At 44.5% G+C, this 26,632-nt stretch overlaps 2 protein-coding genes across 2 annotated transcripts; both read right to left on the bottom strand.

Annotated features, from left to right (window-relative positions):
* Positions 1-5,763: 5,763 nt before the first annotated feature.
* Positions 5,764-6,977, bottom strand: LOC108785523 (interferon-inducible GTPase 5-like). Its single transcript, XM_018554607.1, has one exon. The coding sequence runs from the start codon at positions 6,967-6,969 to the stop codon at positions 5,764-5,766; it is 1,206 nt and encodes a 401-aa protein (XP_018410109.1). The 5' UTR covers positions 6,970-6,977.
* Positions 6,978-19,221: 12,244 nt separating this feature from the next.
* Positions 19,222-20,424, bottom strand: LOC108785522 (interferon-inducible GTPase 5-like). Its single transcript, XM_018554606.1, has one exon. The coding sequence runs from the start codon at positions 20,422-20,424 to the stop codon at positions 19,222-19,224; it is 1,203 nt and encodes a 400-aa protein (XP_018410108.1).
* Between the last annotated feature and the right edge of the window lie 6,208 nt (positions 20,425-26,632).

Genomic DNA, 26,632 nt, shown 5'->3' with positions numbered 1-26,632 from the left:
ACTCTATATGCTATGTTGTATGTTGCATACTCCTGATTCCTGCACTCCATATGCTATGCTTTACATTGCATAGTCCTGACCCCTGCACTCTATATGCTATGTTGCATGTTACATACTCCTTATTCTTGCACTCTATATGCTATGCTTTACATTACACAGTCCTGACCCCTGCCCTCTATATACTGTTCTGTACATTTCAAAGTCCTGACCCCTGCACTTTATACACTATGCTTTAGGTTACATACTCCTGATTCCTGTATTCTTTTTGCTATGCTTTAAATTACATACTCCTGATTCCTGCACTCTATATGCTATGTTGTATCTTACATACTCCTGATTCCTGCACTCTATATGCTATGTTGTATCTTACGTACAGGTGAAACTCGAATAATTAGAATATCGTGCAAAAGTAATTGCAGTAAGTGCTGCAAAAGGGGCCCAAACCAAGTACTGAGTACATATGCATGCTTGTACTTTTCAGAGGTCTGATATTGTTCTATGTACAATCCTTTTTTTATTGATTGCATGTAATAATCTACTTTTTTGAGGTTGTGGATTTGGGGTTCTTGGGGTTTTCATGAGCTGTAAGCCATAATCATCACAATATGACAAATCACGGCTTGAACTATCTTGCTTTGCATGTAATGAGTCTATCTCATATATTAGTTTCACCTTTTAAGTTGCATTAGTGAAATAAATGAACTTTGCACGATATTCTAATTATTTGAGTTTCACCTGTACTCCTGATTCCTGCACTCTATATGCTATGTTGTATCTTGCATACTCCTGATTCCTGCACTCTATATGCTATGTTGTATCTTGCATACTCCTGATTCCTGCACTCTATATGCTATGTTGTATCTTGCATACTCCTGATTCCTGCACTCTATATGCTATGATGTATCTTGCATACTCCTGATTCCTGCACTCTATATGCTATGTTGTATCTTGCATACTCCTGATTCCTGCACTCTATATGCAATGATGTATCTTGCATACTCCTGATTCCTGCACTCTATATGCTATGTTGTATCTTGCATACTCCTGATTCCTGCACTCTATATGCTATACTTTACAAAACATAGCCCTGACCCCTGCACTGTGTATACGGTTCTGTGCATTACATAGTCCTGACCCCTGCACTCTATATGCGTTGTTGTGTGTTACATACTACTGATTCCTGCACTCTTTTTGATATGCTTTACATTATATAGTCCTGACCCCATTATATACTGTTCTGTGTATTACAAAGTCCTGACCCCTGCACTTTATACATTATGCTTTAAATGACATTATCCTGGACATTATCTACTGACATGTTCAGTCCACATTCATCAGCATACAATTCCGCAACCAAATGCACACATATAGAAGAGACACTTTAACAGGAGAGTGTGGACAATAGCGAAGGCATTTCTACTTCTTCAGAAATTATTGTATTGGTAATGAGAGATTAGAATTTATATAACAAGGGTTGACTCTGCAAGTTACATACTCCTGACCCCTGCACTACATATACTATACTGTACGTTACATACTCTTGACTCCATATGCTATGCTGTATGTGACATACTACTGATTAATTCACTCTATATAATATACTACTGTATATACTACTCCTAACCCCTGCACTATATATGCTATGCTTTATGCTACATACTCTATATTCTATTCTATTCTATATTCTATGCTGTACAATAACATAGTCCTGACCCCTGCAATCTATATGCTATGTTGCCAATTTTTGAGTCTTGGCTACTGTACTACATACTCTTGAGCACTGCACTTCACTGATCTGTTGTACATTTCACAGTCCTGACCACTTGCGCTACATCCTCTTCTGTATGTTTCATTGTCCTGACACCTGTACTCTGTAAGTTTTGCTGTACATTACACACTCCTAACAAAAGTGCTTATTGTTCTTACGAGTTTCTGGCTTCTAAGAAGTTGTAAGGTAACCAGGTCTACTGTGCATGTGCGTGGTCCCGTTTTTCGCACCATAGGAAAGCGGACACTTAAGCGTGCGTGTGGGTATCGGGATGTACGCACACAGACGCACTAATCTGGCGCACAGGAAGTGATGCAGTACCTCTGAATTGATCTCCCTATTTAAAGCAAGCACAGCCTGGGCTTATTTGCTGGGTTGTCTTTCAGCTGTTCCCTGTGTGTCAGGAGTGCCAATGGTTTGGCAGAAGAACGAAGTGGAACTCCCTGGCAGGAAATGGCCTGAAGCGTCCGAAGGCAGAGGTACAAAAGGGTTAATCCAAAGAGAAGTCAAGTCCAATCCTAGTCGAGGCAGGCAGCAAAGGTTCAGGGGCGAAAGGCACTCCAAGGTCGGCAACAGGAGGTCCAGATAAAGGGGGTCAGGAAACAAAGCAAGGCACATGTACAGGGAGCTAGGAAATCCCACCACAGGATGAGATAACTCAGCAACAAGCCAGAGCTCTGGCCAGGTTTTTATAGCCAGGGGGTGTAAGTCCGCCCCCCTGTCACCGAGGCAACTAGGAGGCTTCTCTCCACAAGAGCCAATGGCAGGCGAGAGGTGGTATGCGTGTGTACGGGAACCTCCCCCAGCTAGGTCCACACCTGAGGCCTAAACAGGTGCAGGCACGCTATGCACGTGCTCCTGGGGATGCGCGCGCAGCCTGCGTACTGCGCATGCGCACCCGCCGCACGACTTGAGCATGCGCACCTGCAACCCGGGCGCCAGTGGTTCTGCCAGGCTGGAGGGAGACCTGTACCCTGCGCCGTGCCCGATGACACTGTGGGGAGGTGACACCCCTGGTTTCCTGACACTGTGATCCTGTTTGCTCTGCCTGTTTACTGCTCCTGTACCTTGACCCGGATTGAACCCGACTGCTCCTGATTGCTGCCTGCATATTGACCTTGGAATTGTTACTGGACCTTGCCTCTGCCTCATCCCTTGTACTTCGCTGCCCGACTGGTGTGACCCCTGGCTTGCCTGACCTCGATTCTGCCTACTGCTCTGGTACCCTGCTGTCCGCCTGGTGTGACCTCGGCTCTGCTCTACCCGATCCTGATTCTGGACTTCTGCCTGGCACGGTGTTGCCCCATCCACTGGCACCTATGCTACTTGCTATTTCTCATGCTCTGTTCCCATCTCCTTGCAAACACAAGTTGCAAGGGGAGCCTTCTCATCCAACCAGTCCCCAGGTACGTGATGGAAGTGCCCAAATGTTTTAATGAAGTTCTTCTTAAGTATTGACATGGGTAACATTTTAGCGTGGTGTCTACATTCTACGTGCAGAAAGGCATATGTCCTGGAAAAGTTTAAATTTTTTTTTTACAAAAAGGATCCTTTGTTTTGAAGTTTATGTGTGTTTGCTCCGACTTGTGGCATAGAAGCTGAGAAATAGGACAAGGAACAAAGTTGCCTCCCTGATGCCCTGTGGGCCGCCTGGGTAGCTATGGCATCGCTGGTGGCTGTGAGGAGGAACGCATCGCTGGTCAGATCATTGACAACCTGTCAGTGATCTGTGCAGTGGCACATTTCTTCTCACAGCCGCTGCTAAGTCAGTGACAGCCAGCAGCTGCGGAGGAGAAGGAGGCTGGGCTCGGTGTCGGCAGTGGAGAAGGAGGAAGCAGGGCCCGGCGACGGATGAGGTGGGGCCCGTGAGTGACCATGGAGGAGGAGGAGGTGGGGCCCAGTGGTGGAGGAGGCTGACAGCGGATCAGGGCTGATGGGTAAGAGGTGTGCAGGGGTGTGATCAGCCCACCTGAGACCCTGCTGGGCCCACCATTGAGAGTCTATGGTGGGCTTTTCAGGGTCACTCTCAGATGGGCTGTGTGGGATCTCAGGTGATTTCAAGGGGCATAACTAGAAATCACGGGGTCCCATACAAAATTTTTCTATGGGGCCCTGTGATTTCTAGTTACGCCCCTGATTGCAAACTCACTATGAATACACTAAAAATGCATGAAAATTGTTACATTGCATTATATGTGACAAATGTTCCTGAGATGCGTGCTACAGGAAAGAAAATAAGATGAATGTTACCATCTTGTGGCCGAAGTACAGAACTACCAGTTTTGTTTTTTTTTGCCATAAACACTACGATTTCTATAGGAGTTTTGATCAAAGACAACAGGAAAGAAAGTTTTGATCAAAGACAACAGGAAAGAAAAAAAACAGAAGAGACCGGTGCACCGGGCATAATATGTGACTGTCTAATGAAATGTATTCATTTTATAATGCCGTCATTTCTAAAATATGTATTTATTACAGGTAGTGGAGTATTGTACTGTTAGCCATCGGTCAATGCAGAAGGTTTGGAGTTTAAGTGATCCCCTTTATTGGCTAATTTAAGTTATTACAATGTAAGCGATTTGGGATTGCCTAGCTCTCTTCTTTAGGCTTTACTGTATAAAGCCTGTAAAGAGATTTAAAGAATCCACAGGTTTAGCAAAATGCCAAGACAACAAAAGCTTCAATACAGTTATGTTTTAGAATTTTGCTAAACCTCTGTGTATCCTTATTGTCTTAGACCTGGAATAAGGGTATGGATCTTACAAACACTTGACCTGAAAAGCACAATAAATAATATTATTATACAGGATTTATATACAGTGCCATCAGTTTGCGCAGTGCTTTACAAATACAAGGAAGACATCACAATTGAAGACAAGATGGTAAGGAGGGCCCTGCCCGTGAGGGCTAATGCACACAAAACGTATCACATGCAATACTCAAGGCTACTTGAATACACTGTACATTATAGAGCCAAAGGTTTGTGGACACCTGACCATCATATCAAGATGAGATTGTTGGGACACCGCATTCCTCAACCATAGATATTAATGTGGAGTTGACCCCCTCTTTGTGGCTATACCAGCCTGCACTCCTACACAACATATTGGAATAGGTCTGTGGAAGTTTGTGCCCTTTCAGCCACAAAGAGCATTTGTGAAGTCAGCTACTAATGTTGGACAGTAGTAAAGAAAATCTGCGCTAATGGAATAAAGGAAGGAAACGGACTAACTCAAAGCTGCTGAACTCAGGTGGTAAGACCTTAATAGTCAATAAACAAAAGGAACAGCGCTAATAACCTCTCCGTGGAAACCAAAGTGGATAAAATAATCAAAATATTGGTGTCTGTGCAAAAAATTATTTTAATAAACCACACCAAGTAAACAATCTCGTATAAAACTTTACAACCTTTAAATTTAAGTGTCAAAGTATGAATATAAGTGTATAAAAATAGCAATCATCAAACCATGATATTCATAGAATACACCATGTGAACAGATGACTAAGAGTTGGCTCAATATGAATACCAACCTATTCCAAAGTGATAAAAAGATTTAACTGTAAAAAAAAAGTGACAAAGTTGTTTTTAAGTGGAAATAAAGTGAAAAAATATTGTTTTCAAGTGGAAAATAATGTTGGACAAAATGACCTGGCTAGCAATCGACATTCTGGTTTATCCGAAAGGTTTAGTAGGGTTGAGGTCAGGGCTCTGTGCAGTCCACTCAAGTTCCTCCACACCAAACCATTTATTTATGGAGCCAGCTTTCCACACAGAGGCACAGTCATCATGGAACAGAAAAAGGTCTTCTCCAAACTGTTGCCACCAGGTTGGAAGCACAAAATTGTCTAGAAGGTCTTTGTATGCGGTAGCATTCCCTTCAATGCAAACACCTGTATTCAGAAGCTCCTTTTGAAGGTGTGGATGAAGCAGTGACGTGAATATTTAACAAGCAATTTTATTTTATACATATACATTTTTTTGAGGACTTGTTTTTTTAAACAGGAGAATCTAAAGCTTTTTTGAGAACTCTTAAGGCATCCTCAGCAATATCTTTCAAGCAGTTATGAAGCATTAAATATGTTATGACGAATGAGATGCCACCTGCTGCCAATGTGCCAAACAAAGGTATATTACTAGCTAAATATTCAGCCAGCATGAGTGACCCACCTACTCCTTCGCATAATAACTTGATGAGAAGCTCTTTGTTTATCTCACCTACTGCTATAGGTGACTTGATAACAGACTTCAACTCATCAAAATCTTTATCAACTCTGCTGGCCAACTTTTCAAGAGACTTTTCATCCAGGCCAAATGCATCCCGATATTTTCTCATTTCTGTCAAGAGGATGCCAACATCGCAAGCCACGGACAGACCTGGAATAGGGATTGTTGCCATGGCACAGGAGAGAGATGCCCGCTTCCAGATCTGGCTCTTTAGGGCTGCTCTTTTCTTTTCTAGAACTGGGAAAGAAATATTGGGCAAACATAACAGGAAGACGTGTCGCTTTTGACTGGGAAGTTCCTGTTCTAGAGTCTCTTGCATTAGATTAAAATCATATTTTTTTAGGTCCAGACATGAGAGGAGAAACACCTTCGGATCTTGGATTCCTCCCTCTTGTAGGCATTGAAAGCAGTTATTCCGAATCTCATTCAATATGTTCTCTTCATTATAGGAATTTTTCCGACGTTTTTGGGAAGCATTCAAGTCCGAGTCTACTTTTGATCGCACAAAGTAAAACTTCTTTCCCATGGACTGGATCGCTTTAGCCAGCTCCATATCATTGTGTCGGAAACGATCTGATGATAGGATTATAAAAAAGTCATACCGATCAAACTCAACAACTTTGAGGTAGTCGTTTGGTTTAAAAGTTGGGGACCCGATTCCAGGAAGATCCCAAAATGTCACATTATTGTACTTTGGATGTGGATAGGCTTTTGGTTTCATAGTGGTCTCCGTGACTCCTGTTTTAGCAGCACCTTCTTCCTCGTCATCATCCAGGCCACGGATGACATTGATAAAAGTAGACTTTCCCGACCCCGACTCTCCTGTTACTGCAATGTTTAATGGAGCATTCTCAATATCTTTCAGAGACTGGCAGAATTTTTCGGTTGCTTTACATAGGTCTCCTTCTTCTAAAGCCGTCTTTATTTCCTCCACTTCCTCACTGGAGATTATAGCAAATGATTCCAAAGAATCCATTTCGAAAAGTTCCTAAAAGGGAATAAAAATTTATTTTACATAAGCCTGACACTTAAAGCAGACCTTTACACTCAAATTCTACCATTGCATCCTTCTGTGTATGATGATTAATAAGAACATAGACATGTCAGGTGATTGTGAAATACTTACACTTGCAGAGCTTTCACTTCCTGCTTTGAAAGGGCAAAATGACTTCAGTTTGGCAAAGCAATGCACACTGGGATTGCCTTATCAGCAGAGCATTGCTGGGAAATCTCATCTGTAATCTCATGAGATCTCAGGGAAAGGCATTTTCCTCCCCTGGGATGATGTGCATGGTCACATGTCTAGTCACATGTGCCAGAGTTCCAGTAAGTAAAAGGGGAGCTGGTAATCTGCCATTAGAAAACATGGCCACTGTCAGAAGACTGGGGAAGAAAAGAGATATGCAAAGAATACAAAGCCGACAATTATCTGGAAGTATGTTTGTAGATTGTCATTACTAAACATTTTTTAAGGTGTGTTTGTTGTTATTTTAAAGATAGGGTCCACTTTAGTCTTTGTCAGTCTCTACAAAAATCCTAATGGCACTCTGCTGAAATAGAGGAGGTTTAATATTCATCTCTCCGTAGGCCTGTATCTCTTACCTTCCCTCCATTTTTTATGCTGCATTTTAGTACTATAGCAAATAATTAATTCTGGTGGGTCCCTGTGCCATTAGGAAAGAATGGGCTACTTCCTGATGAACCTTCCATTGCTATACATGTTCCAAGATGGAGGCTCTCATAAATCAGAGTTAAGACCACAAGGGGCCTTAAAGAGGCAGAGCAGCTTCCACATATTTTGCAAAAGTTGCGCAACTAAAACCTCAGTTTTCTAACTCTAAAAGTTAGACAGTGTATTTTTTTCCCTTTGTACTGTGTATAGCCCTTCCATGTGCACCTTGCTTTAACTGCCAAGCCCTCCGGGACGCTTTTAACCTCAGCTGGCCACACCATTTTTGCAATTTTTCCCATAGTTTTGATTTTCTATTGCTGCGTTGCTAGTGTTTGTTAATGACCCCCAAAACCATATTTTCTGAAAGCACAGGCCCGGTAGAATAAAAAGATGGTGCTACTAATTTTGTAGGTCCTGCGAAAATTGCGCAAATGTTTGTCAATTCAATATTAAACTGATAAAAATACACAAATTCGATTGATAAAGCACACTAAAATCAGTTTCCGTGCACAAAAAAATAAAAATTTATATAATTTATTTAATATTTTTTCATTAAATATATAAATCATTTTTTTCCATCAAATGAATCTAAAAAGAAAAAAAAAGAAAAAAACTATACTGAGTTAATAACAAATTTTGGTTATTTTCCAGCTTTGGTGCTGGATCAGGGGGCACAAAGAGGCAGTCAGATAGAGCAGTCAGACAACGCAACTCAGATGCTACTAAGGATGATGCTGGGCACCAGCAGTTTGGTCTTCCTTGACGCATCATCCTTGGCTGCCTCCAATAGAGCCTGCCAGGACCCCATATGCTTCCAACACTGCTTCTGGCACTGAGAGGACAGAGACAGCGTGCTGCACCAAGCAATGGAGGAGTGGCTAATCCAAGGGGGAACCCACTCAGTGCCCTGCTCAGAGCAGGCCATCAGGCATAGTGGGCCAGGCCAAACACAATTAGGCTGATAATGTTTACCAGGCTTGGTCCTCTGAGCCAGTCAGGGATTAATAGACAGGTATGCTTTTCCCTGTAAATTGCAAAGCATACCTGTATTACTCCCTGTAAATAAACAGTCACACAGGGAGTAATAGCCAGGCATGCTCTCAATTTATAGGTACACAGTAGGGATAATACCATTTTTTTCCAGACCAAGTACCAATACTTTCATTAGGTGCTCAAGGATACCAATTACAAATAACTTTTCTTTTAGCGGCATGTGACATTTTTCTAAGAGAATACAGACCAATGATTTTAGTACAGTGATGAAGTGCCAGATGGAAATGCTGCGTTCCTGGTAGTTCTGCCTTGAGTCCCAGCTGTAGAAGGACTACAAATCCCAGCAATACATTATACAGTAATGTAGAATACCACCAGCTATAGGGGACTACAAATCCCAGCAATACATTATACAGAAATACAGATTACCAATGAGTTAGAGAGAACTACAAAAGCTAGCAATACATTGTACAGCAATGCAGAGTAATATGAAGCTACATAGTCTGTGCTGCTTCGTGGTGCCAACCTGATGTCTCCTGCAGAGCATATCAGGAGGCTGTGTGGGGGTCTCAGGTAGGCTGTATAAGTTCTATGGTGGGCTGTGCAAACTCTCACTTGGCTGAGCAGGTTCCATGGTGGGCTGGGTGCACTCTCAGGTGGACTATGCAGGGTCTACGGTGATCTGTGTGGCTCCCAGGTGGCTGTACGGGGATCATGGCAGCACTGAGGTAGTTGCGCAGGGATAATGGTGGCTCTCAGAGCCCGCCATCAACCCCAGCACAGCTACCTCAGAGCCCGCCATCAACCCCAGCACAGCTCCCTCTGAGCCCGCCATCAACCCCAGCACAGCTCCCTCTGAGCCCGCCATCAACCCCAGCACAGCTCCCTCTGAGCCCGCCATCAACCCCAGCACAGCTCCCTCTGAGCCCGCCATCAACCCCAGCACAGCTCCCTCTGAGCCCGCCATCAACCCCAGCACAGCTCCCTCTGAGCCCGCCATCAACCCCAGCACAGCTCCCTCTGAGCCCGCCATCAACCCCAGCACAGCTCCCTCTGAGCCCGCCATCAACCCCAGCACAGCTCCCTCTGAGCCCGCCATCAACCCCAGCACAGCTCCCTCTGAGCCCGCCATCAACCCCAGCACAGCTCCCTCTGAGCCCGCCATCAACCCCAGCACAGCTCCCTCTGAGCCCGCCATCAACCCCAGCACAGCTCCCTCTGAGCCCGCCATCAACCCCAGCACAGCTCCCTCTGAGCCCGCCATCAACCCCAGCACAGCTCCCTCTGAGCCCGCCATCAACCCCAGCACAGCTCCCTCTGAGCCCGCCATCAACCCCAGCACAGCTCCCTCTGAGCCCGCCATCAACCCCAGCACAGCTCCCTCTGAGCCCGCCATCAACCCCAGCACAGCTCCCTCTGAGCCCGCCATCAACCCCAGCACAGCTCCCTCTGAGCCCGCCATCAACCCCAGCACAGCTCCCTCTGAGCCCGCCATCAACCCCAGCACAGCTCCCTCTGAGCCCGCCATCAACCCCAGCACAGCTCCCTCTGAGCCCGCCATCAACCCCAGCACAGCTATCTCAGAGCCCGCCATCAACCCCAGCACAGCTACCTCAGAGCCACCATTAACCCCGCACAGCATGCACGATGACATCATGGTGTCATGCCTTGGGACAACCCCTGCTTGTTCAGATCCCGAGGACTGCCTGCATCTATACATAAAAGTAACTTACAGTAGATGTCAAACAGAAATTTTTTTTTAAAGAGATGTCTGTCAACAAGCAAGGATCAGAAGCAACTGGGGACTACTGGTTAAAAAAAAGCCCCTAAGGCAGGCGTTAAATGGTCTCACCCAGGAACATAGGACAGGTATTCAGGAGTCAGGAACAGCACCCAGGTGATCTATCATTCAGGAATACATATATCACTAAACCAATTCCTGGTATATGGAACAAAACTCCCCCCATGTTATATCAGCATTTTAATTGTTACCTTGTACAGTTATGTGGGGGGGAGGGGGGGGGATGCACATGTTCATCAACCTTATATGGATTGTATGGAGAAAAGCGCGTCCCTTTTTCTTCCTAATGTTATATGTTCCCATCTATAGTCTGTCATATTGATTAATATCCACAGCAATATAAGATTTAAATCTGTCTCTATGTATCCCCCAGCGTATTCCCAACAACTATAAGGCCTCATGCACACTTGAAATGGCCAGCACGTACAGCTCCGTGCTGCGTCCACGGCCGTATCGGGCAGCTCCCGGGAAGGACAGGTGCTGAGTGCGATTAGTACGCAGCCCCTGTCCTTCTCTATGGGACTGCACGGCCGGACGCCGCCCTACGCTCACCCGTCCTGCGCGTCCGTGCGGGTGTCTGTACTCGTACGCTGACAGGATGGATCCAGTCTGCATCCGAGCCGGGACATCCCACCCGTACGAACCTGCACTTGGGGTGAGAGTAGGGCAGCGTACGGCCGTGTAGTCCCAAAGAGAAGAAGGACAGGGGCTGCGTACTAATCACACGCAGCACCTATCCTTCCCGGGAGCTGCCCGATACGACCGTGCACGCGGTAAGGAGCTGTAGGTGCCGGCCTTTTCTCATGCGAATGAGCCCTTAGGGATATCCTAATGCACACCACACATATGTGCATTATCAACCCTTAATCACAGTTCCCATGTGTCTCCATTCAGTGCATGCATAGGGCCTAGATTCCAATCCATATCTATCTCTCTCTTGTACTATGAACATTTCCCACAGTTTGATCTCCTGTCACTTCCCATATTAAACCTCATACCTTCAGAATCAGCTGCCTCACACAACTGCTCTGAGCTCCACACTAGCAGTGAAAGAGCATACTGTCACCTCCCCCTAAAATACCCCTCCCCCCCTCCTCCGGCAAGCCCCGCCCCACATATGTGTTGGTTTGGCAGTCGGTGTTCTATCAAAGTTTGTGACTAGATTGGAATGTGTGACCGGTCACGTGGTCACACATTTTAACGTAATCACGCCCAGTTTTTCGCGGTGGAACGTGTGACCACACATTAGGTCAATCATTCCAATGCTTTGTCAGCTGTTCATGGGCAGATCGGCATCGCAGGTCGTATGTGCAGGAGAACCGATCTGCCCTGGAACAGCTGATTGGTCCTGAATGTCATTTCTACCTGACTTTGTGAGTACGGTGGAATGTGAGATCGCAGTCACAGAGTGAGATAGAAGTGACATTTCAGGACCGATCAGCTGTTCCAGAGCAGATCAGTTCTCTTGAACATACAATCTGCGATGCCGATCTGCCCTGGAACAGCTGACAAAGCGTTGGAATGCTTGACCTAATGAGCGGTCACACATTCCGCCGCCGAAAAACTGGGTGGGATTACATTAAAATGTGTGACCACGTGACCATTCACACATTCCACTGCTGAAGACCGGCGAGGACGCCATTGCACATACATATCAGGGGACGTCCGCGCATCTGCAATAAGCAGGACTAGGGGAGAGATGGCCCCCTCAGTTCCCCTCATGTGTGTCTCAACGCGGTGGAATACAATGTGCATGGCATCCATATGGTCCCGCAGAGATCACCCACTTCCCATATGCAGCGAAAGCTTACAGATCCTGCATGGTGACAGACCATCAACATTGACATTTTTTTACACAGATATTAGTCCAATTTTTTGAAAAATATTCACCTAAATTTAGGGGGAAAAAAGAGAGAAAATATATAGAAAAAATAAACAAACTAAACCATCATATCAGAATTAGATCTAAAGGGAATCAATCCCATTCTTTTGTATAGACACAGAGACAAATTGATGTCTAATAGAGAATGGGTACATATATGCTCAAACTGAATTAATCCAGGGCGTCCCATGTACCAGCATTCCTACATCCCAAGACTTGCAATGACTCATACATGACCATAGGTCATATCTAAGTTGGTATGTAATAAAAGAGTTAGGAAAAAAATTGAAGATGAACATTTCCCACACCTTGACTAGCTATCACTTCACATATCACAATTCATGCATTCAGAACCTTTCCCACACTTTAACTAAATGTCTACATGTCACTTCACATATCAGGATCCATACTTTCAGAGTCAGTCTTAGACTTAGATGTATCCAATGTTATCCTTATCAATCCCAAACTGATTATAGAATTGTTTTGTAGCTTACCATCTTGTTTAAGCCAGGGGATTCACTTAATAATAAGAGGAAGAAAAAAATTGGAGATGAGAATTTCCCACACCTTGACTAGATATCACTTCACCTATCAAGATTCATGCATTCAGAACATTTCCCACACTTCAACTAAATGTCTAAATGTCGCTTCACATACCAAGATTCATACTTTCAGAGTCAGTCTTAGACTTAGATATATCCAATCCCAAAATTATTATAGAAATGGTTTGTAGCTTACCATCTCGTTTAAGCCAGGGGATTCACTTGCCTTTAGTTGGAAAATCCAACGTGTCTTAATACTTAATAATTGTTTATACGTATCTCCTCCTCTTATGTTCTCATTTACATGATCTATTAGATGACATCTAATACAGTTGAAATCAAATCCAGGATATAGGTCAACGTGTCTGCTTACAGGTGTCGAAATCTTCCCATTTTCAATTAAAAGAGAACTATGGGGTCAGTGTTTTTCCCCATAGCTCTCCTAAGGGTCACAGGGGGGCATATACTAGCGTCCTCCCGTCACCCAAAGCTCAGTAAATAGTGAGCTACAGCTTGCGGTATACTGAGACCGCCACAGCTGGGATGGATCCCGGCATTAATGTCGAGAGCCACCCAGCTGTGTGAGTGGCAGATAGCTCTGCCTATCTAGAGGCAGAGCCAGCTGTACCTGCCCCCTTCCCCCGTCCGTTCCTCCAGTCAGCGTTGGAAGATCGGAGTGGGGAGGGAGGGAATCCCTGCAGGGAGTGGTGACTGACAGTCACGGCTCTCTGCAGGGAGATGATCGAGACGGTATGTGTTCGCTCACTTCCCGATCTATTGAGCCGACGTGTGACATCTCTTTTAGTCTCTGTAATGTCTCTGATGAATTCACAGAAATAGGAGGATGGTGGAAAGGAAACATGGTTATCTTACTTGTACTTTGAACTAGGGAGGCATCGAAAATTTTCGGCCACCGAAATATTTCAGCCTGAAAATGGTACTTTTGGCAAAATGCCGAAAGTGCCATGATGGCCGAAAATGTGTCCGAAAATTCAGTGTATCTCTTGCTTCTCTTCTCTTCACTGGGCACACACACTGTGTACCTTTCGATGCAGTGCTGACGCCCAGCGGGGAGGAGAGAAGCTTTCAGGAATGCCGATGGGTGCGGGCGGTGATCGCTGCAGGAGGCCGAGCTCTCCTTCCGGCCCGGGCTCCTTTGTCAGGATGAAGAGCGGTGATTTGTTGGTGGGGGAAGAGAGCTCCTCCTCCTGTGAACAGGAGGTCTCTATACTGAGTGACCCTATTCATTCATACATTGGGGATATAGTGTACTACTTACTATGTCCACAATCATGAATAAATAGGAAGTGACATAGATCACTTTCCATTCATTCATAACGGGTACATAGTAAGCACTATGTCCAGTTCTTTACAAACACTCACCGTTTAGCTGTCCTGATTCGGCTGTCACAGGAGGGGGGGGCGGGCGGTGGCAGAGGAGAGTTCTGCCTCCTGTGACAGATCACAGTGCTCTCCTCCACTCACCGCTCTCCATCCTGACACAGGAGGTGGAGCTCTCCTCCCACACCTCCTGGCTATGCCTCCTGTGACAGATCACAGTGCTCTCCTCCACTCACCGCTCTCCATCCTGACACAGGAGGTGGAGCTCTCCTCCCACACCTCCTGGCTATGCCTCCTGTGACAGATCACAGTGCTCTCCTCCACTCACCGCTCTCCATCCTGACACAGGAGGTGGAGCTCTCCTCCCACACCTCCTGGCTATGCCTCCTGTGATAGATCACAGTGCTCTCCTCCACTCACCGCTCTCCATCCTGACACAGGAGGTGGAGCTCTCCTCCCACACCTCCTGGCTATGCCTCCTGTGATAGATCACAGCGCTCTCCTCCACTTGCCGCTCTCCATCCTGATACTGGAGGAGCCAGGAGATGTGTGAGGAAACCTTCGCCTTCTGTGTCAGCAGTGAAAGCAGTGAGGGAAGGAGAGCGCTGTGATCTGTCACAGGAGGCAGAGCTCTCCTCTGCCACCGCCCGCCCCCCTCCTGTGACAGCCGAATTAGGACGGAGAGCGGGTATACAAACACTCACGATCAGCTAAATGTCGAGTGTTTGTAAATAACTGGACATAGTGTGCTTACTATGTACCAGTTATGGATGAATGGGAAGTGATCTATGTCACAAGCCTCTCGGAAATGGAGAAAAAGCTGTCAGCTTCAGACTTGAAGCTGACAGCTTTTTCCTCCATAATACTAGGTGAGGCTATAATACCACAATACTAGGTGAGGCTCTGCCTCCCCTGCCTCCCCTGACCGCACGTCCCTGGGCTGACCACTTCTCCTGAATGTTGCAGGGCAGCTTTGCAATGACTGGATTTACACTTCGGGCAGTGTCTAGGTAGCTAAGACCTGATAGGTGAGGCTCTGCCTTGGCAAGCTGTAGTGCAAGCAAAAGATCACTCAGTTCTTGAAACTTTTGGTTCTCCTTAGCAGATATCTTGGGGAAGTCGTGTAGCCCTCTGAAGAGAGCATCTTCTATAGCTTCTGGATTGCCGTAGCTTTGTTGTAGTCCCTCCCATGCGTCTTGAAGACCTGCAGCTGGGTTGTCAGCATAAACAGCCCTGGGACTCAGACTCAATCTTGGAACCAAGGAGAAGATAATCTGATGCCATCCTGAGCGCATGTCTGGAGTAAATGCCCGGATTTCCCCAAAAATACAACAAATACCTGAATTTAAATATCCAATTTTAATAGCAGTGAAGAAAAATTCTTCAGTGTGACTTTCATTTTACAAAAAAATCTTTAGCATCCATTTTAGTTTCAGACGCAGGTCATAAAATAATAAAAAGGATTATATTATCACTTGTGGCATTGCGTGGCAATACCACGGTATAATGTGGCATCAAAGTCACCCAGGACTCCCAGCTAGAGAGGCTGAGCGGTTCCAGGAAAGTACTTTTACCAGGAACGAGCTGGCTTTACAATTCTTTCCGGGTTTTCTGGATTATAGTTGGGATCCTGGAGATTTCTAAGTGAACTGGGAGGGAAGAAATCTCCATTCCTGGGTCCGGGCTTTAGTGGTGAGCAGCACCGAATGATGGTGCACCTCTGCACAGCCTTTAGGGTTAGTTCATACCAATGCTTGTGGCATTTTGATCGCACCGGACCGCACTGCAGGCACAATGTGCCTTGCGATCCCATGCGGGCGATCGCATTGCGGCCGGAGGGCGTGGCTATGGTGCCATTCACTTCAATGGCCCGGCACACCCCTCCTGCCCGGCAAAAAAGTGAGCCGGTCGCAATGCGAGGCAGTGCGTTCCAGCCAGAATCGGACCAGAACGCACTGCTTATGGTGTGAACTAACCCTTATGAAAAGGATGCAGGATGCTACTCCATCGTAGAACTAGCCTGTGCGGCAAGTCGGCTGGATACAACCTGTTTTAGGTGATAACCTGAAGTCGGTGAGACTTGGAAATACATTATTTTGCTGAAAGACAAAGCTGAAGTTATGTTGTTATGTTGGAGAAACCTCTGTGAGGGAAGACTTCTGTGAACTTTTAAATGAAAGTGGGCAGGAAGCCCTAAAAAGAACATGATTGCGAGTGGACTCTGTCCTCAATGCGCTACAATTTGAAGCTAAATCTCGCACACTTATAATAAAAGATTTGAAAAAAGAAAACTGTCCTTGTTTAACTTTAAAAGAAGATTAGATGAGTTTACACTTTAAATGAAGAAAAATAGACATGTATTGTGCATTTCCATGTCACATGACATTTCATCAGACAACTTATACACTATAGTACATGATATTTTGCCATTCAGCTATTAAAGGTCAATGTGGATTTTTTCCTTTTATGTCATTTTAATCATTTTCCATTACATGTTAATAAAATAATGTTAATTCTGGTAGTTTATTAATACCCAAATTAACTTTTACAGGGTTATTCACAGAAGGGTGAAGAGTTTGGAGAAGGGAGGAGAAGTGAACAATCTAGGACAACATCGCTGAACTGGAAAGTGAGCTGGATTGGAGAATTTTTCCAAATCAGCTATGTTGTCCTAGACCAGTGGTTCTCAACCTGTGTAACCTTAGGACCCACATTTGTCCTTAGTCATTTAGGTCGTGACCCAAGTCGCACTGCAGAGGATTGCATGGCATTAGGGTACAGCTCATTTCGTGTGTACGAATGTGGGTAGGACGTGCGTTTGGGGTACCATTCAAATGAATGGCAACGCAACACACCTCCCACACCAGCATAAATTGTAGGTGCGAATTGCGTGGTACAGTTTAACGCACTGTACTAGTGTGAACAGGTCCTCAAAAACACTGACATACATACACAGACACAATCACACACACACTCTAAATTTTTTTTATTTTAAGGTCCACCCAGTCTCCCTATCTTACGAGAACTGGAGTGGATCCTCAGCCTGGGGTCCAGTGTGGGCTGCTGTACTGTGACGGAGCTCCATCCATATGTGCACTGCTTGTACAGATCCCTGCATGCTCTGTAGAGGTGCTGGGAGCCAGAATGTGATGTCACTTCGGTCCAGGCACCTCTACAGGACACGTGAGGGAGCTGTAAGCAATGCAGATGTGGATGGAGCTCCCTCGAGCTACAGCCCCATCCCATCTGAAGCATATTTTGAATCGCTGCTTGGCGCAAGAACTAACAGTGCAACGCTGGGGGGGAGGCTGAGGAGCCTCTCACTTAGTAAATTGGAAGGCATGCGGTGACCCACTGAACACGGGGTCGCGACCCACTTTTGGGTCACGACCCACCAGTTGAGAACCAAGGATCTAGATTGTTCACTTCTCCTGCCTTCTTCAAACTCTTCACCCTTTTGTGAATAACCATGTTAGTTTGTATTAGCTAAATATATTCTGTGTGTCTTAGAAAGTAGGCACAGCCTGAGTAGAACTGTCCCCTGCCAGTATGCTGTAGAGGACCCCATACTTTCTGTGTGAATGCAGAAGTCACTCTGCAGAGGTCTGACACACCCCTGACTGATTCAGAGTTAGAGCTCTCCAATCAGAAGGAAGTATGACTCGGTAAGGGGCGTTTCAGACGTCTACAATGAGACCACTGATTCCATACAGAGAGCTTACTGTTTTTCACAGGTTTAGCAAAATGCTGAGACAAATATGCAACAAAGCTTCTTAAAGGAGAACTATGAGGTGAGTGCTTTTCACTCACCTCATAGTACTAGTCGACCTGTGACAATGAGACTGTCACAGGTCGGCTCAGTAGATCGGGAAGTGAGCGAAAACATACCGGCGCTCGCTCACCTCTCGATCCTGTCACAGCTCTCTGCCGTGACAGGGGAGGGGCCGAATTCCCCCCTCCCTGCTCCGATCCTCCAGCGCTGACTGGCGGATCGGATGGAGGAGGGGGCGGGTTCAGCTGGTTCTGCCTCTAGATAGGCAGAGCCAGCTGTCACTCACGCAGCTGGGCGGATCCAGACATAATTGTCGGGATCCGCTTCAGCTGTGGCATCTCAGCTGTAGCTCGCGGTATACTGAGCTTAGGGTGACGGGAGGACGCTAGTTTGTGTCCTCCCGTTACCCTAAGGAGAACTATGGGGAAAAGCCTTAACCCCATAGTTCTCCTTTAAATGTACATATGTTTTACTGGTAAACCTCGGTGAATCCTTATTGCTTAGACCTAGAAAAGGGGTATGGATCTCCCAAATGCTTGTTCAGAAAAAACAAATAAAAAGTATCACATACAATACTCAAGTCTTCTTGAATACACTGTACACTATAGAGCCAAAGGTTTGTGACACCTGACTATCACATTAGTATGAGATTGTTGGACACCCCATTAGACAACCATAGACATTAATAAGGAGTTGCCCCCTCTTTCTGGCTATAACAGCCTGCACTCATCCACATGATTTTGGAATATGTCTGTAAGAATTTCTGCCCATTCAGCCAAAAAGAGCATTTGTGAGGATAGGTACTGATGTTGGACAAAATTACCTGGCTGGCAATTAGCATTTAAAAGTTTTGTACGCTTGAGGTCAGGGCTTTGTGCAGGCCACTCAAGTTCCTCCACACTAAACTATTTGTTTATGGAGGCATTTCTACACTGAGGCACAGTCATAATGGAACAAAAAAAGGTTGGAAGCACACAATTGTCTAGGTGGTCTTTGTATGTTGTAGTATTCTCTTCAGTGAAAACACCTGAACTCAAACAATTAGCTGGAGTGTCCACCTTCTTTTAGCCATATAGATACAGTAAGTATGATGGTCAACACATGTTTAGCCATATAGTGTACATTCACAATTTGTATTCAACACCTTCTGAAGAATGTGAATGAAGCGGTCGCATGTATATTCAAAATGTGATTTTATACATTTATTTTTTTCGGAACATTTTTTTTAAACAGGAGACTCTAAAGCTTTTTTGAGAACTCTTACTGCATCCTCAGCAATATCTTTCAAGAAGTTATGAAGCAGTGAACGTGTTGTGACGAATGAGATGCCACCTGCTGTCAATGTGCCAAACAAAGGTATATTACTAGCAAAATATTCAGCCAGCATGAGTGACCCACCTACTCCTTTGGATAATAACTTGATGACAAGCTCTTTGTTTATCTCATTTACTGCTATAGGTGACTTGATAACGGACTTCAACTCATCAACATTTTTATCAACTCTGCTGGCCAAATTTTCAAGAGATGTTCCATCCAGGCCAAATGCATCCCGATATTTTCTCATTTCTCTCACGAGGATACTAACATCACAAGCCACGGACAGACCTGGAATAGGGATTGTTGCCACAGCACAGGAAAGATATACCTGCTTCCAGATCTGTTTCTTTAGGGCTTTTCTTTTCTTTTCTAGAACTGGGAAAGAAATATTGGGCAAACATAACATGAAGGCGTGTCGCTTTTGACTTGGAAGTTCCTGTTCGAGAGTCTCTTGCATTAGATTAAAATCATATTTGTTGAATTCCAGACAGGAGAGGAGAAACACCTTCGGATCTTGGATTCCTCCCTCTCGTAGGCATTTAATGCAGTTATTCCGAATCTCATTCAATATGTTCTCTTCATTATAGGACTTTTTCCGACATGTTCGAGAAGCATACAAGTCTGAGTCTACTTTTGATCGTACAAAGTAAAACTTCTTTCCCATGGACTGGATCGCTTTAGCCAGCTCCATATCATTGTGTCGGAAACGATCTGATATGATTATAAAAAAGTCATATCGATCAAACTCAACAGCTTTGAGGTAGTCGTTTGGCTTAAAAGTTGGGGACCCGATTCCAGGAAGATCCCAAAATTTCACATTATTGTACTGTGGATGTGGATAGGCTTTTGGTTTCATAGTGGTCTCTGTGACTCCTGTTTTAGCAGCACCTTCTTCCTCGTCATCATCCAGGCCGCGGATGGCATTGACAAAAGTAGACTTTCCAGCTCCCGACTCTCCTGTTACTGCAATGTTTAATGGAGCATTTTCAATATCTTTTAGAGTCTGGCTGAATTTTTCGGTTGCTTTACATAGGTCTCCTTCTTCTAAAGCTGTTTTTATTTCCTCCACTTCCTCCTTAAGGTTTGTATCAAATGATTCAGAAGAATCCATTTCGAAAAGTTTCTGAAAAAGAATGTACATTTTACACTCAAAAATCAGATTCTACCACAGCATCCCTCTATGTATGATGATTAATAATAACATAGACATGTCAGGTGTAAAATGCTGTGATTGTGAAATACTTACACTTGCAGAGCATTCACTTCCGGCTTTGAAAGGGCAAAATGGCTTCAGTTTGGCAAAGCAATGCACACTGGGCTTGCCTTGTCACCAGCAGAGCATTGCTAGGAAATCTCATCTGTAATCTCATGATATCTCAGGGAAAGTCATTTTCCTCCCCAGGGATGATGCACATGGTCACATATTCTAGTCACATGTGTAGTCACATGTGCCAGAAATCCAGGAAGTAAAAGGAGAGCTGGTAATCTGCCTTTAGTAAACATGGTCACTGTCAGAAGACTTTGTAAGAAAGGAGAAATAAGGTATGAAAAAAATAAAAAGCCGTCAATTATCTAGAAGTATGTGTTTGTAGATTGTCATTACTAAAAAATTCTAAATATGTGTTTGTTGCTATTTTAAAGATATGGGTAATGGTCCACTTTAAATAGTCTTTGCCAGTCTCTCAAAATCCTAATGGCACTCTGCTGAAATAGAAGAGGTATAATAGTCATCTCTCCGTTGGCCTGTATCTCTTACCATCCCCACATTTTTATGTTGAATTTAGTGCTACATTTTACTACTATAGCAAAAAATGAATTTTGATGTGTCCCTGTGACTTTAACCCCTTAAGGACAAAGGTGTTTGACATTTTCTTTTTTTACATGATATAATTCACATTGTAGGCCTGAAAATTACTTAAAACCCCCAAACGTTATACATTTTCTGAAAGCCAAGACTCTATAGAATAAAATGGTGGCAGTTGCAAATTTTTATGTTGCACGACATTAGAGCAACTTATTATCAAACCCCAAAATGTTGTGAAAAATGCACTTAGCTTAAATTTAGTGCCCAAAAAAAATACATATAACCCCTTTTTCTAAGATATAAAAGATGAGGTTGCAACGAGTAAATAGATTCCCAACATTCCCAGGTAAAAAAATGTTTGCGTCCGTGAAACTGCGACAAAATTCAGTACCCCATAAAGTCCATGAAGTACTTTAAAAGCCCCCACAGGTCAGTTTAGAGATACGCGTAAAAATATTGGCCCAAGAATTATTGCTGTCACTCTGGTGTATGCGGTGATACCCAACATGTGTAGCACAATCGTCGTTTTCGTACGTAGGCACACCCGCCGGTGTTTATGTGATGACTCATGTGCTGACAGGGGCGGGGAACTTTAAAAATTTGTTTTAATTATTTTTCATTTATTTAATATTATTTTTAATTTTTTTTAACTTTACTTTAATTGCTATCACATAGCGGGGCTTAGAAGCCCGCCCCCCCCACGTTATGGCATATTGGCAGTGACAGGTACTCTTTAAGGTGATGTTGGGGGTCGAAAAGACCCCAAGTATCACCTTTATACTCTAAATAAGCGATGGAAGTTCAGATCACACTTCAATAGCTTATTGTTGTGCTTCATGAGCAAAGCAATGATAGCTATGGGGCCGGAAGTGATGTAATATGTGTCGCTCTTGGTTCACCGCTCTCCTCCCCAACTTCCTGCCCACACCTGAGATGCCCGTCCCGTAGGAAGGGCAGCGCAGATGGGAAACACTGCGGGAGTGTCGGGCATGGGGGGCAGTCACTTTACCGGATTGTAGAAGCGATCTGGCAGCAGCTGAGTCGCCAGAACCATTTCTACTGTAAAGCTGGACACCGGCTCTACTAATATGAACAGAGTCCCGGTGGATAAAAGCCGCTGGGAGTCTGTTTAACCCGTTGAAGATCCATGCCGGGATTATCTTGTCATGGGTTGTGAAGGGGTTAAGAAAGAATGGGCTACTTCCTGGGGAACCTGAACCCACCTTGCTTTAACCCTTTTGCTGCCAAGCCCTCCGTCACGCTTCTAACCTCAGGTGGCCACATTATTTTTGTAATTTTTCCCATTATTTTGATGTTCTATTGCTGCGTTGCTAGTGTTTGTTAGTGACCCCCCCCCAAACCATATATTTTCTGAAAGCACAGGCCCGGTAGAATAAAAGGATGGTGCTACTAATTTTGTAGGTTCTGTGAAAATTGCGCAAATGTTTGTCAATATTAAGCCGATAAAAATACACGATTAAATTGATAAAAGCGCATTAAAGTCAGTATCAGTGCACAAGGCTGAACCGAAGGGCTCCGGAAGCTGAAGTGAGCCGAAGGATTGGCCAAAGCTACGGCTATATCCTTCGGCTCCTTAAGTGAATAACCCCTTTAGCTGACCTGGAACGATAACCTGACCTGGAACGATGCGAGAGTCAGAAAGAAGGTCCAAACTGTAAAATTGTGAGAGATGGAGGCAGCAGGTGATGGAACCAAATGAAGGTCGACCACACAGTCAGGTTCATTGCTTGCTGTTAATACACATTGTGAGAAGACAACAGTGTGCAGTGAAATCTATGATACTATGAAGTAGCCGGTCTGGATGAAATTTTTAAGGGCTTTCGACTGAAGATAGTTGACTCAATAATGACAAGATCGAATGTTCTGATGAAGGTTTTCCAACAAATGTGTGAATGAAATTCTAACAGTGTATGGCCATCCTTACCACAAGCCTATGGGTGTAAATCCATCCTTAGAAAGCATTGCATGCATCTAATTAAAATGTAATCTTTTCATCCCACTAGTTCCACCCAAAAAGGTTAACGGCTTCCAAATCTGCACATTAGTTTATGAAATATCAAGATCATTTATAGGCACTTACAGCAATTGTTACCTGTCCACCATCCTGTCTTGTCTTGTGCTCGAGGTTCTTCCTGCTCTGATTGTTAAAGGTAATATATAAACCTAAGTTTCTATTCCGATGAACGGAAACCGAAAGTAAAATTGTAATTACATTTGAGATTCCTTTCCTGCTCCCAGCCCAGGACATTTTTACTGAACTGGGTGTGCTCCGCAGCTATTCACCCCTCCGGTGTCCCCTGCTTTAGATAAAATGGAGTTGCATTCTTTCTGCTAAACCGTAGTAAATTTTAATAGTATCTATAGGGACGTAACTAGAAATCACAGGGCCCCATAGGAAAATTTTGTATGGGGCCCTGTGATTTTTAGTTATGCCCACCTGATTTCCCAAACAGCCCACCTCAGAGTGACCCTACAGAGCCCACCATAGACTCTCTATGATGGGCTTTGCAGGGGTTCAGGAGGGCTGGTCAAACCCTCTTACCTGTCAGCCCCGATCCGCTGTCAACCTCCTCCTCCTCCACGGTTGCTGCTGGGCCATGTTTCCTCCATAGCCGGGCCCCGCCTCCTCCATCGCCGAACCCCACCTCCTCAATCACCGGGCCCCGCCTCCTCCCTCGCTGCTGACGCTTCGCCCAGTCTCCTCCTCTGCAGCTGCTGGCTGTCACTCAGCAGCGGCTGTGTGGAGGAACGCACCGCTGCATAGATCACTAACAGGTTGTCAGGGATCTGAACAGCAGCATGTTCCTCCTCACAGCTGCCAGTGACAGCCAGCAGCCTGAGATTCCATAGCGACCCAGGCGACCCGCACAGCATTAGGGGGATGTCCTAGCCAGGTCCCCCTGAGCCCCGGGCCCCATAGCGGCCTCCTGGGTCGCTATGGTGATTGTTTCGCCACTGCGTATCTAAACCTAAACACAAAAATTTTATATATCACAGCTTATCAGTCCTTAGATGTGGTGGCTACATTTGTTTAATTTTTACATTGCTTGTTCATATTATGCTAGTGTGCGTCTGCTAGTAACACACATTCTTCCCTAGAGTGACAACACTTTACTCAAGCTTCTATTTCAGGACAGCAGAAACAAGGCAGGACTGCAGAATTCCACTCCTCTCTTGCTGTCCACCTACTGTCCTCTTCAGTCTTATTTCCAAGAAACTGTTACATCAAAATAATATAACATTTTAAGTAATGAGAGAGAAAAAAACAAACAAACATCATTTTAAAGCTCCTCCTCTCTTCTTCCTCTTTCCGTAGGGGTTCCCCAAGGCTCTGTTTTTGGGCCCCTTCTCTTCTCTATCTACCCCTCCTCCCTTGGTCAGTTGATAACCTTGCATAGCTTCCAATACCATCTATATGTTGATGATACAATCTCTCCACTCCACAACTCACACCCTCGGTGGTCTTGTGCATCACTAATTTACTAACTGACATATCAGTCTGGATGTCACAACACGTCTTAAAACGTAATCTTTCAAAAGCTGAGCTCATGATATTTCCTTTCCCACGTGCACCTTCCCCCAACTTTTCCATTGAGATTGATAACACAGCTATCCCTCCCTTCCCCCACGCTAAGGTGATAGGTGTGATCCTTGACTCGAACCTCATCTTTATGCCCCACATCCAATCACTATCCAAATCCTGCTGCCTTCACCTTCTTAACATCGCCCCTTCCTAACCAATGAAACCACAAAGCTACTCATCCACTCACTTGTTATCTCTCGTCTTGACTCTTGCAACTCCCTCCTCATTGGCTGACCTCTACACAGGCTATCCCCCTTCAGTCTATCATGAATGCAGCTGCTAGACTCATCCACCTAATCAACTGCTCAGTGTCTGCAACCCCCCTCGGCCAATCCCTCCACTGGCTGCCAATCGCCCAAAGTATGAAATATTAACAATCACTTAAAAAGCCATCCACAACTCTGCCCCCGGCTATATCTCCAACCTGGTCTCAAAGTATCACCCTAACCGTCCCCTCCGCTCTTCAAAAGATTTTCTCCTTTTATATCATTTTCCCTTATATGTTAATGAAATTATGTTCCTTTTGGTAGTTTCCTAAAACCCAAGTGAAATTTTAGTTTGTATTAGCTAAATATATTCTGTGTGCAGGTACAAAGTCTTAGCACTTTTTCCTTAGAAAGCATTGCTTTAGAGGACCCCATACTTTCTGTGTGAATGCAGAAGTCACTCTGCAGAGGTCTGACACACCCCTGACTGATTCAGAGTTCACTTGGTTTTTAAAGTGGACTTATCAGTTACTTTATAAATTTACTTACTCAGTGTGCTGCTGTGTGGTTTTGCAGACAATTGTTTTATTTCACCTGTAATTTATTTAGCTGATTTAAACTGAAAGTTCACTTGGGTTTTGAAGTGGACCTATCAGTTACTTTATACATTTACATGAATGAGGTGATTGTAGCCATATGAGTGCTCTTGTAATAACACAGTTGAGTATGATTTGTGACACTCCTTTTATTGGAACTAACAGCATTTCAGGACAGGTTAGTAGGGGTCTACCTCATCTTCTAGGCCTAAGCATTAATTATCCATACAGATTTAGCAAAATGCTAAGCCAAATATGCAACTAAGCTTCTTAAACGCAGATATGTTTTAGCATTTTGCCAAACCTGCTTATTGCTTAAGACCAGAAGAAGTGTATGGATCACCCAAATGTTGGTTCTGAAAGAAAAAACCTGTTCATGCAAATAAAAATATCATATAAATATATGTGAATACACTGTACGCTATACAGCCAAAAGTTTGTGGACACCTGACCATCACACCAATATAAGATTGTTAAACATCCCATTCCATAAACATGGACATTAATGGAGTTGGCCCCCTCTTTTTAGGTATAACAGGCTGCAAACTTCTCAGAAGGCTTTCCTTAAGATTTCGGAGTGTGTTGAAGTTTGTGCCCATTCAGTCAAAAGAGCATTTGTGAGGTCAGGTAATGATGTTGGACAAAATGACCCGGCTGGGCATTGGCATTCTAATTTATCCCAAAGGTTCAGTAGGGTTGAGATCAGAGCTCTGTGCTGCCAACTCAAGTTCCTCCAAACCAAACCAATCAAACCATGTCTTTATGGAGCCAGCTGTGTGCACAGGGGCACAGTCATACTGGAAAAGCAAAACATCTTCCCAAACTGTTGCCACAAGGTTGGTTAGTGTTCAATTGTCTAAAAAGGTCTTTGCATGCTGTAGCATTCCCTTCAAAGGAAACACCTGAATTCAAAAATTAAGAGGGGTGTTAACATACTTTCAGCCATATAGGTAGGTGTGATGGTTGGGAGGCACCACACTTTTCGCCATATAGTGAACATTTGCAATTTGTAACCAAAAGGTCCTTTTGAAGCTGTATATAGGAGTTGCATGAGTATCCAACATATGATATTATTTTATACATGTCACTTTTTTTCTGTGGACTTCTTA

This window comes from Nanorana parkeri, unplaced genomic scaffold (genome assembly GCF_000935625.1).
Source record: "Nanorana parkeri isolate BGI_ZX_2015 unplaced genomic scaffold, ASM93562v1 scaffold166, whole genome shotgun sequence".
Lineage (NCBI taxonomy): Eukaryota > Metazoa > Chordata > Amphibia > Anura > Dicroglossidae > Nanorana > Nanorana parkeri.
Note: the sequence above shows the minus strand (reverse complement) of the source record. Positions and strands in the feature narration are given on the sequence as shown.

Bases quoted from the DNA above. Each gene is read 5' to 3' on its own strand.
- LOC108785522 (XM_018554606.1), bottom strand. From the start codon at position 20,424: ATGGATTCTTCTGAATCATTTGATACAAACCTTAAGGAGGAAGTGGAG.
- LOC108785523 (XM_018554607.1), bottom strand. From the start codon at position 6,969: ATGGATTCTTTGGAATCATTTGCTATAATCTCCAGTGAGGAAGTGGAG.